The sequence below is a fragment of the Lutjanus erythropterus genome, chromosome 4, assembly GCF_056507025.1.
Source record: "Lutjanus erythropterus isolate fLutEry1 chromosome 4, fLutEry1.hap2, whole genome shotgun sequence".
Classification (NCBI taxonomy): Eukaryota; Metazoa; Chordata; class Actinopteri; order Lutjaniformes; family Lutjanidae; genus Lutjanus; species Lutjanus erythropterus.
The window spans coordinates 43,748,253-43,764,312 of NC_139320.1; the positions used below are offsets into that span (position 1 = coordinate 43,748,253).

The window sequence follows — 16,060 nt, forward strand, 5'->3', positions numbered from 1 at the left end:
AACTAAAATGCCTCACCCCACCCTAAACCCCACAACTCATCTTCACCACATATACAAATGACCTTGGTTATTAACATAAATACACTTTATCATATACAGAGGACACAAACATCTAAAACAAAGTAAAACTCAACAAAAAACATTGTTAAACAAGGAAATACCAAACAAGCAGATATTTTGTGCATGAAATGAAGTATGTGACTCCCATGTTTGGGGTGTTTGCCACATTGTCCAGTGCTTACATACAATCCTCCAAGCTGTTTATAGGACATCTTTTTGAATGCTGCCACTCCAGTCATTTCAGTACCCCCTTCCTGGACAGAAGACAGTCCCATTCATACCTATGAAGCATATTAATCTAAATTAATCTTAAATGTCTGTGTTTGGACTGTGGGAGGAAACCAGAAAACAGTCCAAAGAAACCCACACAGACGCAGTCAGAACGCAGCCTGTCAGTAGATTCAAACCCAGGACCATTACCAATAAGCCACTGCACCACCGACTCGCTTCGATGCTGTTGGCAGAACCCTGCTCATGTATGACTCTGGTTCTGGCCACAGCCTCTCAACAGCTTCAGATTTGGATGAGTTTGTGCTGGTGTCTGCTTCTTCGTGGAGCGGCTGAAACCACGGCCAAATACACTCTTTCCTCCCCTCCGACCCACCTCATCATCTTGTCTTTGTGTATGTGTGTGAGTGTGGTTGCTGGGGTGATGGCAGGGTTGGGTAGGCACTCCTCTTTAAGCAAGCGTGTGTCTGTGTGTGTGTGTGTGTGCGAGGCTGCGATCCATGCTAAACTGATTTCGCCATGGCCGCGCCAGGGAGGCTAACACAATTACTGCTGGCTAATGGCCCCACTGACTGAGGGGGGAAGAGAGGCATCGTGGGTAGCTTTCTGGAGGTCTCTCATCTTGCTCTCTTGCTCTGTTTTCTCTCTTCTTTTACCTTTTTTTTCTCCACCAAATGTCTCTGACCCTTTTCTCATCCCTGCTCTCTCGCTCTTTTATCAGAGTTTCTGGGATACCCGCCGCCCTCGGGTCAGCTCGGTTCAGTTGGGTGAAACTTAGTGCGAAAGCAAAGTCAACAAATGCAAATGAGTGAAATAATAGTCCTCTTTTTCTCTCTCCCCCCATCTGCACTCTGTAGCCATCAGGAGGAAGGAGAATGGCTGGTACGACGAAGAGCATCCTCTCGTATTCCTCTTCCTCGGCTCATCAGGAATCGGTAAATCACTCCTCTCTCATCTTTCACACCCAGCACCTCCTCTCTAGTTTGATCTCATCAAGTCAAGGCAGGAAAAAAAAAACTCTTCAGTTTCCTAAAAGTAGCTGCCAAAATAAACAGAACACTTGAGTAAGTTAAGTTTCTGAAGTCTGTTAGATGGAGAACATTTTCCTCCAGTCAGTCTGCTGATTTCAAAGGAAACAGAATACACAAGACTACAAAAGCACATGTGTCACATTGTAAAACACAAATTGGAGGAAGTCCAGCTACTGTAGAATTCAGTGAATGAGTTTGTCTCTAAGATGTCATCATTTACTGTGTGGGCTAAAAGAAAAATCATTTAAACCAGCTTTTTCGACTGTTTCTATCGTCTGCCTATTAAATTGATCAGTTGCAAATTGTATTAAAATATTAATTCAGAGATAAGAGAGGGGCTTTATTTGATTAAATCAAGGCAAACAACTGAGACGAGAAGTGCCTTCTTTGCTCATATACTATTCCTATAGTCAGCACAAACCAAACACTGGCTTTAGATACAGCCTCAGTTTCTAGTGTCACTACAAAGAACAGGCTTTTCATGTGAATAAAAACAGTTAGGATTGGAACAGAATAAGCTCATTAATTTGGTGACTTTATTCTCAACTTGGGTACATGGATAGATGACAAGCTTTTCCTTTAATGTGCGGAGTGCTCATCTAGTTAGGAAGCTTTTCTTTTCTTTTAGTAATTAATCTTGTTTTACTTGGAAAACTAAGAAAAAAAACTTGTTGAAGTCCCTCAGTCACCACTGCGTTCCTTATGATTTAGCGGGATGGATGTCATTGGCCACTCATAGATACAATACTGGCTAAACTTCCAGCCTACCTCTGTACCCTTCTCTGGGTCAGCTCGAGTAGTTACCAGCTACGCTCTGTACGCTATGGTTGTCTGTTAATCCCCCGTGGTTTGACATATCTGGGGAAAATCATTTTGCAACAAGGTCTAAAATAGATAGATACAGTTTTATCTACTGATGAAATTTAGGGCATCATAATAATATTTTGATGGAGACGTGCTTGTTTTTCTTGAGAAGCAGCTATGTTTGAATAGCTGTTGTTGTTTCATTCGTTTCCTTGGCCAGCTCTCTCTTGTAAAAGAGATTTTCAATCTCAATTGGGATTTCCTGGTTAAATGAAGATAAAACAAATAAATCGAAAACTATCAACACAACAACATGCATGTAAAAGGAATATTAACATCCACTCAGGCAGTCAGGATCTCCCAGTTTTCCCCATTCCTCCTGCTGATGCCTCATGTCTGTATCCACTTTTGTCTGCTTAAAGGCTCAGTTTGTCAGGTTCAGCAGCTTGTAAAGTTCTGGGTTCTTCACCCTGGTAGTAGTACATCCCACCACACAGCAGCTTTCAGGAATTTGTCTGTTGTTTGCTACGGAAAGTTACTCCTTCACACAGTATTAAGTCACTGGAGAGCTATAATTGTCCTCCTCTATAGTGTAGCATCTGTCTCTATTCTAAGAAGTGAGAGAAGGTTAGTAGTGTTAAGTAAGCAGAACTGGTTCTACCGTGGGTGTTATTATATACTAATACGCAGCACATAACATCTGCAAAGATATTCATAGACGAACAGTAGGTGTACAGCATGTTAATTCAATACAGAGTCATGTGTATGATGTGAAAGACTGATTTCAGGGCCGATCAAGGCCTTTTTGTAATTGATCAGTTTTGGCTTTATGAAGCTCCATCCAGTTCTAACCTTTTGTTTATTGCAGCCTATTGAGCTCCAGCTACAGCAGCTGTCAGAAACAGCTGATTGCACTTTAAAACACTGTAACCTCTGTCTGACACACAGCGCAGAGAGTGAACAAACCTCAGAGCAACACTAACAAAACAACAACAGCCAGCAGTTTCAATTAATGACGTCCACTGGGGATGGTGGGGATGAATTGAGACTGTCTAAATTCTATCTTGACCTTTGTACAATAACAGATCCACACTGACACTCCTCTATCCATGCACATCATACAACGTAGGACATTGTGCAGCATGTCAGAGTAAAGGCAAAACAATTTATAGGAAATCATTAAACGAAAGGTGTGATAAAGGGTGTTTTTAGTAAAATAATGCTCAGTGTGTACTATGAAGTTCTATATCAACTTGATATCAGCAGATATTCAATATTAAAGCACATCTCTGGTTTAGAGAAAAGCTTAAATATTCTCAAACAGCAGCAGGATGAAGAAGTGAGTGCATGTGTGTGTTGGAGTGAAGAAAAGAGGCAGACGGGGGGATATTAAGGGCCAGATAGATGGCTAAAAAAGAGGGAGATGGTTAAATGACAGGCCAGAGAGATAGATGAAGGAGAGACGGTGTTCATATTCTCTGTTGCCTTCAGCGACAAACAGTGGCCATGAGACATCAATATTAAACACAGCAACAAGACGCAGGCGCACACTGTCTTTCTCTCACACACACACACACACACACACACACACACACACACACACACACACATCATATGCATACCAAACACAAGACATCAATATCATATATGAGCATTTATAAGCAGAATATTTTAGCGACAAACATAATGTGTGCTTCTGGAGAGCAGGAGATGATTGAAAGCTGTGCAGCGGGGGAGGAAGACCAGCACATAGAGAAGCAGAGAGAGAGAGAGATGGTCTTTCGTTTGTTTTCCAGAGTTCCTGAAATCTCTGCATAATGATGTATTGTATTGTAAAAAGAAAAAAAAAAAAAACATAATTAAATGGAGGCAGCTTCTGTTTGAAACTGAATAATTAAATGATGTCTTTGTCTCTCTGGTGTCTCTCCGGTGGATGTCACAGGAAAGACAGAGTTGGCCAAACAGGTGGCTCGCTACATGCACAAGGACATCAAAAAGGTATGTCATGTCACGTCACACACACACAGGTGCACACATATATATATATATATGTGATTTCATGTGGATTTAGTTCAAATCTGTGTGGTATTTGGTCTGATCATCAGTGCGTTACAAAACATAAATCTGTTTAATCTGATAAAGATCTTCTCCAATAATTTTTTCAGTTGTTGGTTGAAAGCAGGGCTGCACAATATTGGAAAAAACTGACATTGCGATTTTTTTTTAACCCTGTGATATATATTGCGATATGAAAGAGAAAACATTTGTTTGGTACAGATTTCTGGAAAAATCACACCATAATCCTTTTAATGTTTTAAATTAAAATGACAATAATTGTGTAAAACTCATTTCCTCTATTGCTATAACTCAGAAATCAATCAAAAAATTGCAATATCATGTTATTTTTTTCAAGATTGTTCAGCCTTAACATGGAGAAAACATTTTTGTTTGTTTGTTTTTCAATAAATTTAGTTTATCTATGAGCGACCAACACCCAACGTCCTGTAATCAGGTATCAAAAGAAACACAAATACATAATTCTGTAATAGTTCTCTTATATTTGATACAACAAAATTTGACCAAATTATCACAGGTGCATACTGTATTTAAGATGTCATTTTAAAACATTTATTTATTTTTAAGACATTAACACTGAAAATAAAATTTAGCAAAACTTGGCAGAAATATTTGTCTTTACATTGTTTTCCGTAGAGAAAATCACAGTCCAGCCAATTAGACTTTGACAAAAATAAAAAGGGAGTGTTACGTGCCAGTCAGGAAAAGAACGTGTTTCTTGTTTTCCCCTCCTGTCTGCCCTTTCTCCCCTCCCCCTCCCCTCTTGTCTCCAGGTGATAATGGACAGGCTCCTCATTGGTTCCCTAAGCTTGGAGCTGTCCACTGGCTGACATGGGAGGGTCCTCAGCTGATTGAGCTCACCTGGGCCTCTGAGCTTAAAAGCTGGGCCCTTTGTTCACTCGGGTCTCTCCCTTCCTCCAGCTGGCATCCACCTTGTGATCTTTTTGGTTTGTGTTGCGATCTGTGTTAGCTTTAGGTTAATAAATTATTCTTGTTTTTACTTTAACCCCTTGTGTGGACTCCCCTTCTTGTTGCATTCCTTGAGCCGGTTTGTAACAAATGGGGGCTCGTCCGGGATCCTGAAACCTGTTTGGTTAGGAAAAAATCCAGCCTGTGATAAATGAGGAGTTGTTGATTAGTATGTTCATGACCAGCTTGGTTTTACCAACATTATTGAAAGGCTAGATTGAAGTGTCTTTGATATTTAGCATACTGGGAGTACCACATAAGGTTTTGTTCTGTTTAGACTGGTTATACTGTAGTTACTGTTGTAGAGTTTGTTTTGGTGGATGTTTGAAGGGAGGAGCAGGATCAGTTCCACGTGTGTTTAGGTTGCAAACCCACTTGTTAATTTAAAATAAGTACTGGTGCATGTAATTGATGACCATATTGCCACCTAAGTTTGTCAGAGCAAGGTATCCCCTTTGTAGGCTGAAGTGGTTGATCTCGATAGGAGACCAGCCAGTTTGTTGTTTTTGCTTAGGGTGGCGGAGAACGTGGGTAAAGACAATGTCTTGGGAGCATTTCCCTGGTTTCTGGAGGGTTGCCAGTTCTCTGGTTGCCTTTTGGTTCTGGTGGAATTGGTGCATAAGTACCCCCCACAATTATCTGTCAGAAGACTAGGGTTGAGCTAGTTAGTTACTGGAATTGGTTAGGGCTGGGGGGCCTGGCTTCTGTGGCAGCTTGTTTTCACCATCGCACATGTTCCAGTACCAACATGATTGTTTCCTGGGTTTGTCATCTCTTCATATTGTGACTGTGCACTTTGTCTGGACTTGGTGGTATGTCTGATTATCCACCTGGTTTGAGCCTGGACTGCCTTAAGATGGCTAGGCAGACGTTAGAATTTGGATTGGTAGGTTGAGCTTGAATGAGGAAGTGGTAATGTCAATTTGTTCATGTTGCAAGTCGGTAGTTCTGTTAGCTTTGGTAAAATAAGTGCTATAGCTCATGCCTTGTTTGGTTTTGTCTGTATGAGCTTTGTTGTAGCATGGTTTCTTTGTGTGTGTCTTGGGACGACTTGGTGGGCTAGTGAGCCTTTTCTTCAGAGGAACCTTTGGAGATGCTACTTTGGTTTAGCACTTAAGTTCATTCCAGTTTTGTGGATTTGGTAGCTGGAATTTGGTGAAGGTAGTGTTGAGCTCTGCTCATGTTTGAGAGCAACATTTTGGACATGTAGTTTGGGCATGGGGATTTGGCCTAGTGTCTTGCTGACCACAAACCTCACTTGTGTTCCTGCCAAACCATCATCTGAGTTGAACACTGTTTTGACACTCTCGGATTAAAATCATGTGAAATTCTATACACCTGTCAACAATTTGTTCATATGGCTCATATTTGCAATTAACCTGCCTCTTATTAGTAATTCCTCAGCCTTAAATTGCTCCTCAGGATCCAAGGTTGTTGGGTGAGACTTCGTATCTGGTAAGGGGATGATGGGGATTGTAGATTCAGGTCACTGATCATGTTGGAGTGTTTGTAATAACCAGTCTGTCGTAATTGGTACCAGAGGCTGCTTAAAATTTGGAGAAATGTTAGTTTTGGTATTTACCTTGTCTTGTTTTACACATGTCAAGGTGGTACCTTGATCTTATATGGGTGGGGGTGTTATGCCCCTCCCACTGTTTTGGAGACTGGAGCATGCTGTGTTGCACTCCTGTTTTGTCTGCCCCAGATTTCTCCTTGCCTTTCTCTTTGGATGCATTGTCATGTGCTGTGTAGGTATGGTAGGTTAGCTGTATAATGTAGTTCCAAACTTTGTTTGGACTTATATGGGTGGGGGTGTTACATGCCAGTCAGGAAAAGAGCTTGTTTCTTGTTTTCCCCTCCTGTCTGCACTTTCTCCCCTCCCCCTCCCCTCTTGTCTCCAGGTGATAATGGACAGGCTCCTCATTGGTTCCCTAAGCTTGGAGCTGTAACAGGGAGACACAGATTGTATATGATTTGTGAAGCCAATTTATTTTTAATATCAAAGACAATTCATTCATTTCTAAGGGGCCAGTGAAAAAGTGGTAGATGGTCATTAATTGCCGCAGTTGCATGTGATGGAAGACCTGAAGGGGTTGCTTTTTTGTTATGGGAGAAACCGGAGCACCCGGAGAAAACCCACACCAACACGGTGGTGGTGCCTTCAGGTCTTGCATGCGATGCACACAGGACAGATGCTGCTGTGTGCAGCGCATCTCTGATTTAAAAGCCGTCACATCGCCTTGAGTGAAATCCAGACCATAACTTTTTTCACTGATGTAACTATGCTGTCACCATAGAAACAGATCATAAAACTGTGATGTTTATTGAAACTGTGGTGATATCAGCTGTCTTAACTTCTACACAGCTCCTCTCTGCTCACCGCTGCAGCTCTGTCTCGCCCCGTCTGTGACACAGTGTGTCTGCTGATTGATCATGACTTCTAACCAATCAGATGTGCTGTAGGTGGGACATTGAGCCAGACTACAGAGCGTAGTTGTATTATACTGTACAGTGTATAATGATCTAATATATGTGTAGTATATACATAGTACAGCACTGTATAAGTTTGAAGTTTTTGATATCATTACTGTTATCATTATTATTACATTACATAACCATGGTGATAATTACAGACAGACAAAGATCAAAGACAAGTGCATTTTTTAAACAATTTAACCCTGATCCCACCACTTTTTTCTTTTTTGCTGATCTGAAAAATGATCCGATCTGTGACTCAAAACTGTGATACGATCCGAACCGTGAGTTTTTTGATCCGTTGCACCCCTACTCAATAAAAGAGTTAAGTAATTCAGCAACTGACTGTTTTTTTTAAATGGTGCAATAACTTTGTGGTGTATTTTGGGTAACCGTTGTCAAATGGAAAATCAATAATCGCTAATTGAGAATTGTTAGTAATCGAAAATCGGTTGGTAATCGAATTGGGACCTCAATAATCGTAATCAGATCGGGAAATCAGACAGATTAACCACCCCTATAAACCTGCCTATATAGGGTCTGTGCTGCCAACTAGGGTTGAGTACTGAAACTTGGTGCCAATATGGCACTGGTTCCTATACGAGTGGAACCCACTGGACCGAATCACAGCTCAGTGCCACATGCCATGTGTGGATGTTACAGACGCATCACCAAACCGCTAGTTAACATAACAGCAGCACTCTCTCTACATGGCTCTGACAGCAGGTGATGTTAGCCAATCATTTGCTAGTAGCTACTGTAAACACTGATGATGATGATGATGATGATGACGACAGCTGCCTTTCCTCAGGTTAGCATATCGAATAATAAGTTGGAGTTTGTTGAAAGAATGCCAACTCAAAATATATCTTGCTGTTATTACTGGACTTACTGTTCAGTGTTAAATTAGTATAGTTACAGTTTACACATTATTTAAATTGTGTTTTGTATTTATAGTTACGTAAACTTTCATTTTTATTGTTCAATTTCATGTTCAGATTTATCTTAGTAATGAAAAAAGCCATGCTTTAATGTTGTCAAATGTCATTTGTGCTTTTGTTTTAAAGTATCGTTTTAGGCAGTACTGTAAGTGGTACTGTTTTGGAAAGTATTGTTTTAGCAGTGGTATCAGAAAAACCCAAATGATACTGAACCCTACTGCCAACAAGAGACTTCCAGGACATCAAGAATTTTTGTTCATTAAAAAAAAGAACTTGTGTTTATTGTTGTAGCTTAATGCATGCAATGCTTCGTCTGCTCCAAAGGTATACTCACAGTATTGGGAGAAGTTAGTCTTCAGGCCTTTCTGCCAGAAGCACCATAAAGCTTTCTTGCAGAGAAGTCAGGTGACGTATTATGAAGAGCAACAGAGTCCATAGTTTTTTGTTTGTTTGTTTGTTTGTTGGCTTTGGATCTGGTTTCATTGTGAGGCTCCATGAAAAAATGTCACAACTCCAAATCCCAGTGAAATAGGGTTCTAAATGTTCAACTGCTGGTGAAAAGACTTTCACCTTTTAACCTATTCTGAACACCTTTTCACTGGTGATTGCTGTTTTTTAAAACATCTTTTTAGTTGAAAAATGCTCACTGGGCTACTCAAGTGTTACAACATTCAACCAGTAGGTGGAAAACAGGTCGTCTCATAGATATAAAACAGACATTTAATTTAGTGAAGAAACGGCAGAGAATTCAATTTGTCTTGGTTTCCATGGTAACTATAAGTCATACACTGATAGAGTAGCATGTTGTGCCTCTTGGGGAGGTTAACCTATCGTGTGTTTGCAGGGTTTCATCCGCATGGACATGTCTGAGTTCCAGGAGAAACATGAGGTGAGATACTTTTTATTTGTTCCAAATACACAAGTGTAAAGTTAAGAAGCAGCCAAAGTGTTTGGTATTTTCTTTAATGCCTGAATCACACACTGTGTTGAATGTGTTGCTCTAACACAGATACATTCATTTCAAGGGGGAGTATCTGTTACGGTTGCATCACTCTGCTGCAATGACGCATTGGATTAATTCTGTTTATGTACTCGTAATGGATACATAAACCAAAATGAATGTTGTTTTTGCCCTCTTTTGCTCCTCTTTTGAAACTTTGGTGATGAATGCATTTAATCAGTGAATCGGAGTTTTCAGGACCACATACAATGATTTCAAGTTTCAGTATTTTTATTCATCAACTTCTTGAGGAATTCTGTGTAGTTTGCAGCAACAGAAAGAATCATAGGTGAAGAGTGACTCTGGCAGAAATACTTTTTTGTGTGTTAGTATTTTGACTCATTGTGCCACCCTCTCTGTCTCGTCTCAGGTGGCCAAGTTCATCGGGTCCCCGCCAGGATACGTGGGGCATGAGGAAGGGGGTCAGCTGACCAAGCTGTTGAAGGCATGTCCCAATGCTGTTGTGCTGTTTGATGAAGTAGACAAGGCCCACCCTGATGTTCTTACTATCATGCTGCAGCTCTTTGATGAGGTGTGTATACTCACACACACACATACAGACCAGCATAGATACTATACCTTTGTGATGATTCATTCATCTGTTGTTTCTCTTTAGTCAAACATTTGCAAATGTGAGTTTGATCATTCTCTCAGGGTCGCCTCACAGACGGGAAGGGGAAGACCATCGAATGTAAAGATGCCATCTTCATCATGACGTCTAATGTTGCAAGTGATGACATCGCTCAGCATGCGCTGCAGCTGCGCCAGGAAGCTGAGCAGGTCAGCCGCAGAAAGCTGGCTGACAACCTTGGTAAGAAACACAACAACATAATCATACTTAAAAACACAAGCCTGCACAGCCTTATGCTGTCTGCTCCTGAGGACACTATACTGGCATCTTCTAAATGTATAGTTTGAACTTCTCACAATATCTTGTAAAATAATTGGGATCAAGGTTTCAGCCTTTGCAGCCACAAACTAGCAATTTAGTGCGACAGTGTGAAGACATACAGAGCCATCAGGCAACCAGAGGACAGGTGAATAAAATCAAAAGTGAACTTAAAGTTGAGAGAGTATCTATGTTTCCTATTCTAACATGCTTTCTAGTGAAACAGGGTGGGCAGGCAGGACATAATGTTGGAAGGAAATGGATTAGAAACAGACCAACATTAGCACCAACCACATGCTGGTAAAATATGCAAGTGGCTGGTAGATTTGTTTCACTCACCAGAGAAAAAATATTCATAATCTATGAAGTAGCTGGTAAATTTTTTAACATTCCTTAGCCACCTGATATGAACAGGCGGTACAATTGTGTTATAATCCAATGTACCTTGCTGATGCTGTCCAGCTAACTAATGAATCTTATCTCTGTGCTGCTTAAAGTTGAAGGTTAATTGATTGGTTGATTATCATGATATGACTGGTTGAAAATGGTTGGTTCAAGCCTGTGTAAGCACTCGTCACATTTTGTTTTACAGGAAGAAAACATGATTGGATTTTGATATATACACAGAAATTATTATTATCTTTTATTTTTTTTGGCATATATTGTTGAATGGGTGCACAATGTGACTGGTGATATTATCTAAAAGGGTTGAGGGTTGTTGATGTGTTTTTTTTTTTCCACAGAGGATGTACAGAAAACTGATGACATCAAAATCTCCCGACAGTTTAAAGAAACTGTGATTCGACCGATCCTCAAGGTAACACAGAAACATAAACATGCACACATGAGACGCATCTTGTTTTGGTGTTTGTACTTTAACCGTTTGCTTTTCTACAACAGCTTACTGTAATTGGCCTGAGAGGCTTCGCTTGTCATTGTTAATTCTTTCGTTCTTCCCCAGGCTCATTTCCGGAGGGACGAGTTTCTCGGTCGGATCAATGAAATCATATACTTCCTGCCGTTCTGTCACTCAGAACTGCTACAGCTGGTCAGCAAAGAACTCAACTTCTGGGCCAAGAAGGTTCGTAACACTGTGGGCACAGACTAACCAAGGCCTCTGTGTCATACTCATTAAAACAATGTTTTATCCTTTATGATGGAGATTATAATTTGTTTCTGTTAAATGCAGTTGGTAAACTTGTATAAAATCTATACTTTTCATGTTACCAGCCTGTGGAAACTACTGACCCTGCTTTATGCAGCCTATTTATTATTTGAGTCATGTCTTGAGTGTTCAGCTCCAAACAGTCACGTGATTGTTTTAAACTGCAGAGAGGAGACATTATGTCTAATACAACAGCAGGCCCAAACAAATCCTCTCAGCGTGTATCTGACAGAAGGATTCGTAGGCTTGTCTTCGCAGCACCCTACATTTATAACACCACTGTCCTCCAGTGGGACTGAAAGGCCCTACCCACTTGGTCCTGCAGCCGCTGAGCTGTGCAGGAACACACGCAGATCAATATTATGTGCCACTACTACTCACTATAATGTGATTACAGTGTTTAACATGTGGAGCCTTCATCAATATTTAATTATTAATATTACAGCTGGTGTCCTGACAGCCAACATGGGCCCTGCAGGCATCTGATAGGGACCTGACTCATGACTCCTGCTCTGTCCATTTGTCTTTTGTCTTTTGAATGTTGCTGTGTGTAGCGTGTATGGTTGTGTAGTATGTATTTGTTAGGGTTTCTGTTGTCTTTAATGTTTTTAGTGTGCCTTTGTATGTGTCTGCCACATTTACAGCAATCTCATTATTACAGAATCCTCACGAGCCGTTTGCTTGTCACTCACTTATATTGAATAAATTAAATGTTTAGCTATCATTATTGGTATTTGTAATGTTGTAATATCAGTGTTTATATCTCTAGAGTAAAACATGGCATTGTATTTATTGAATGGAGCTAAATGAGCGACTCTGATTGCTACTATTGACTGGTGTTTGATTAAAACGCATTAAGGGCCTGTTGATTAGCACTGGCAGACATGCTGCGTGACAGTATCTCCTCTCCGCCTCACCATTTGTCTCTTTATCTCGTTACTCCTCTCGTCCGTCTCCGCCACCATCCTCTCTTTCTGATTTGATTGTTTATGATGCTCTTGTCACCAACACACCCAATTAACCCCTTCTCTTCTTTCTCTCTATTTTTTCCCCCTTTGCTCATCCTTAGGCTAAGCAACGCCATGACATCACTCTTCAGTGGGATCGCCCAGTTCTGGACCTGTTGGCAGGCGGGTATAACATGCATTACGGAGCACGCTCCATCAAACATGAGGTAACACCCAGACTGCCACAGGTTGGCTGAAATGTTGTAAAAGGCTTGAAATTGTATTACCTTCTCTGATCACCTTAAAGGGATAGTTCAGATTTTTTTAAGGTGGGGTTGTGTGAGGTACTCATCGATAGTCTGTGTTATTACCTACACGCTTGCAGTTTGGAGAAGTAGAGAGGAGTAGCGGCATAGAAGTTAAGTAATGTACTGCTGTGGACAGGGTAAGCAGCAAAGCTATTTCAGCCACTTAGCAAGGGGCCATCTAAATAAATTAATATCAGCGTGAGTGAACACATATTCAGAATATTGTCACTGCTTTACTAAGCGTTTTCGGATGAGAAACCGCTGTTATATTAGCCAAATATCAGCTAGACTCCGTAAGCAAAATCAGTTATTTTACCTCACAGAAGAGTTGTTGGTTTACTGCTGTCTTGATCTGTTAGATTGTTTGTGTCATTGTGTGACTTCAGTGTTTTAAATGGTATTCACCTAAGTCATAAAATAACACAAACAAACTAACAAATCAAGGCAACGGTAGATAGGGATGAAACGATAATCTGTTTTATGGTAAACTTCATTAAAATTCCTGACAATTTTAAAATGTAAGCATTATGATAACCATGTTTAATTACCACACTTTGAAAAACTTGGTTGATGCTGGACAGTATTTACTGTCTGAAAAGTTAGCAGTGCCTAGTAGTTATGAAGCACCTCTTCATTTGTTCATATCGACACTTCTAGACATAAAGTTTGGGTAAATTAAGTTACTGTTTATAAAGCTGACTAGCAGATCCACCAAATCCCTGGTTCTCACTGGTTAGTACAATGTTATATTAGTGTAAGATGTGACCTTGGGCTCGAAAGGGACAGTTCACCCCAAAATCCAAAATATATATTTTCCCTGTTCCCTGTCGTGCTATTCATTCATCTAGATTTAGTTTAATTTTGATGTGAGTTGCTGACCTTTGAAGATTATCAGCTGAAGTGATGTCAGCCTTCTCTCCAATACAATGAAACTAGATTCGTGGTTAATGGGGATCCAAATAAATAAATAAAATACATTTTATACATTTTTAAAAAACACTCATGTCATGATTACTGGAAAGAGAAATTGCTGCTCAGTTTTCCAGATGTATTTTCAAACACTTTGAGCAACAAAATCTGAGTGCAATCTAGTTCAATTATATTCGAGAGAAGGCAGACATCTCTGTGGTCGATATCTCCAGAACTCTGCAACTCACCCTGAAACAATTGAGATGGATAAATAATACTGCAGGCCAGAGGAAAAATAAGTATTTTTGATTTTGGGTTGAACTGTCCTTGAAAGGAAATGTGATAAACACTGTTCACTTTTTTCCAGACATTTCATAGACTAGATTTGTCAGTAAATCAACAAAAAAAAAAGTGGATTAAGCCATAATGAAGTCTGGCATTATTAATATTCATGTGTCTGTTGTTAAATATTCTTTCAGTCTGTTGATGTTTGAACGGGAAAGAGCCTCATAATCAGTGTTGGTTAAAGGCTGTTTAAAAGCTTAAAAGCTCAAGAACAGTAAGTGTAGAAAGCAGTAACAGTCAATTAATCTATGACTAAAATAAAAACGACATAAGTAACTAATTATTCAGAAAAATATTTGAAATAATCTGAGACAATGGACTCAACAACTTCAGCATCACAGAAGGAAACCAGTATGCTGCTTTTAGAAATGATTTTCTAAGTTCTTCCTCACCACTAACCTCGTCGTGGCTCCCTCAGGTTGAGCGGCGGGTCGTCAACCAGTTAGCTGCAGCGTATGAACAAGAGCTGCTGCCCAAAGGCTGCACCCTGCGTCTGTCCGTCCAATCAGAGGGCCAGGAGGAGAGGAGCACGCCCAGTCTGCGCCTCGAGGTGGTCGGAGAGGACAGCTCGGCGAGAGCACTGGACATCCGTCCGCCGCTCAGCCCTGAACACTAACAAAAAACAAACACAGAGGATATATCCAGATATATATTCAATGATATCATCATCTTCATCATCATCATCAGACCGTGTAAGGAGAACGGACGGTTCTTGGATGTTACCAATAAAAGTACCTCTGATACACACATCACTGCCTCTCTGTTTCAGTACACACGATCATTTACATGCCAACTTCTCCACAATATGCAGTACACAATATCTGCCAACAGTGTTCTGTAACAGTTAAGGAAGCTAATAGACCATTAACGTTTGTCTTACAACATACTTTCATATCAGGCGGGACTGATATCAACAGGGTGAATGTGCTGCATATGTGGTTGTAAAAGTAGCAAAGAAGCTTCATTGTGCCTGTGCAGCTTCATCAACACCAAACATCTCATCATCAGTCAAACAAAGACCTCATATTAACATAAAAAAACAAGCTTAGCAACGTTATTTTTGTAGTAGCAGCAATTTAGCTGTGATGTAGTGCTATATTGATGTCCGTTTATAGTGTAGAACACTGAAAACAGCCAAAATATTTATTTAATAAAGATACTATATGTGGGTCAAGTTAATGGCAATGGATAGTGGTACACTGAAGGGTTGGACAGGGCCTATTAAGATTTCACAAGATTTGGTAGAGATGGGTGTGAAATGGAAAAATATAAATAGATATTTAGTGAAGGACGGTAACTAGTAGCACAACTTTGATCTCTCAAAGGGACAGTTCAACACAAAATTAAAAAAAAAATACATATCTTTCCTTTGGATTGTTCTTTCTAATGTAGAAAGAAAGTAGTTTCTACATTAAACAGCTCACCAAGACAGTTTTTCATCCACCTGCTCACAACAAGGTCTGTGGATTATCTTGAGTAACCGAGTCATGATGATCAAATGTTTTATGGAGGGCTGCTTTAAGCACCACAAGCTGACTGACTGACAAGTTGACTGCGATCTTGTTCCATTATATGTAAGAGAATGCAGGCATTTCTACGACTGATCTCTTCAAAGACTTGCCGCTCTTACCAAAACAATCTAGATGTCTAAATAACACTAAATGTAAAAGGAAAAATGTGTTTTTTTTTTATTTGTGGGTGAACTGTCCATTTAAATGCTAAGCAATTTTATTTAAAAATGATCAATGTTTTGCCAAAGTTGGATAAGTAACAGCTGCTCTGTCTACTTGCTGTGAAGGAAGAAGTATTTTTGACCAAAGAGTTTGCGTCAGATTGTTGCCTGTGTGTTCACTTTAACTTCACTCCTCACCAGCAGAGAGCTTCTCTGATAAATGTTCGTAAACACAAACCTG

The 16,060-nt window shown here is 40.1% G+C and overlaps 1 protein-coding gene across 1 annotated transcript in view; it reads left to right on the forward strand.

Annotated features, from left to right (window-relative positions):
- Window positions 1-14,894, forward strand: part of clpb (ClpB family mitochondrial disaggregase) — a 50,158-nt gene extending 35,264 nt beyond the window's left edge. The window contains exons 8-16 of the mRNA XM_084718091.1: window positions 1,146-1,223; window positions 4,066-4,121; window positions 9,429-9,473; window positions 9,955-10,116; window positions 10,239-10,395; window positions 11,217-11,290; window positions 11,435-11,554; window positions 12,708-12,812; window positions 14,566-14,894. Coding sequence (XP_084574217.1) covers window positions 1,146-1,223; window positions 4,066-4,121; window positions 9,429-9,473; window positions 9,955-10,116; window positions 10,239-10,395; window positions 11,217-11,290; window positions 11,435-11,554; window positions 12,708-12,812; window positions 14,566-14,763 — 995 coding nt within the window. The 3' untranslated portion in view covers window positions 14,764-14,894. The remainder of the gene's footprint in view (window positions 1-1,145; window positions 1,224-4,065; window positions 4,122-9,428; window positions 9,474-9,954; window positions 10,117-10,238; window positions 10,396-11,216; window positions 11,291-11,434; window positions 11,555-12,707; window positions 12,813-14,565) is intronic.
- Window positions 14,895-16,060: the final 1,166 nt, after the last annotated feature.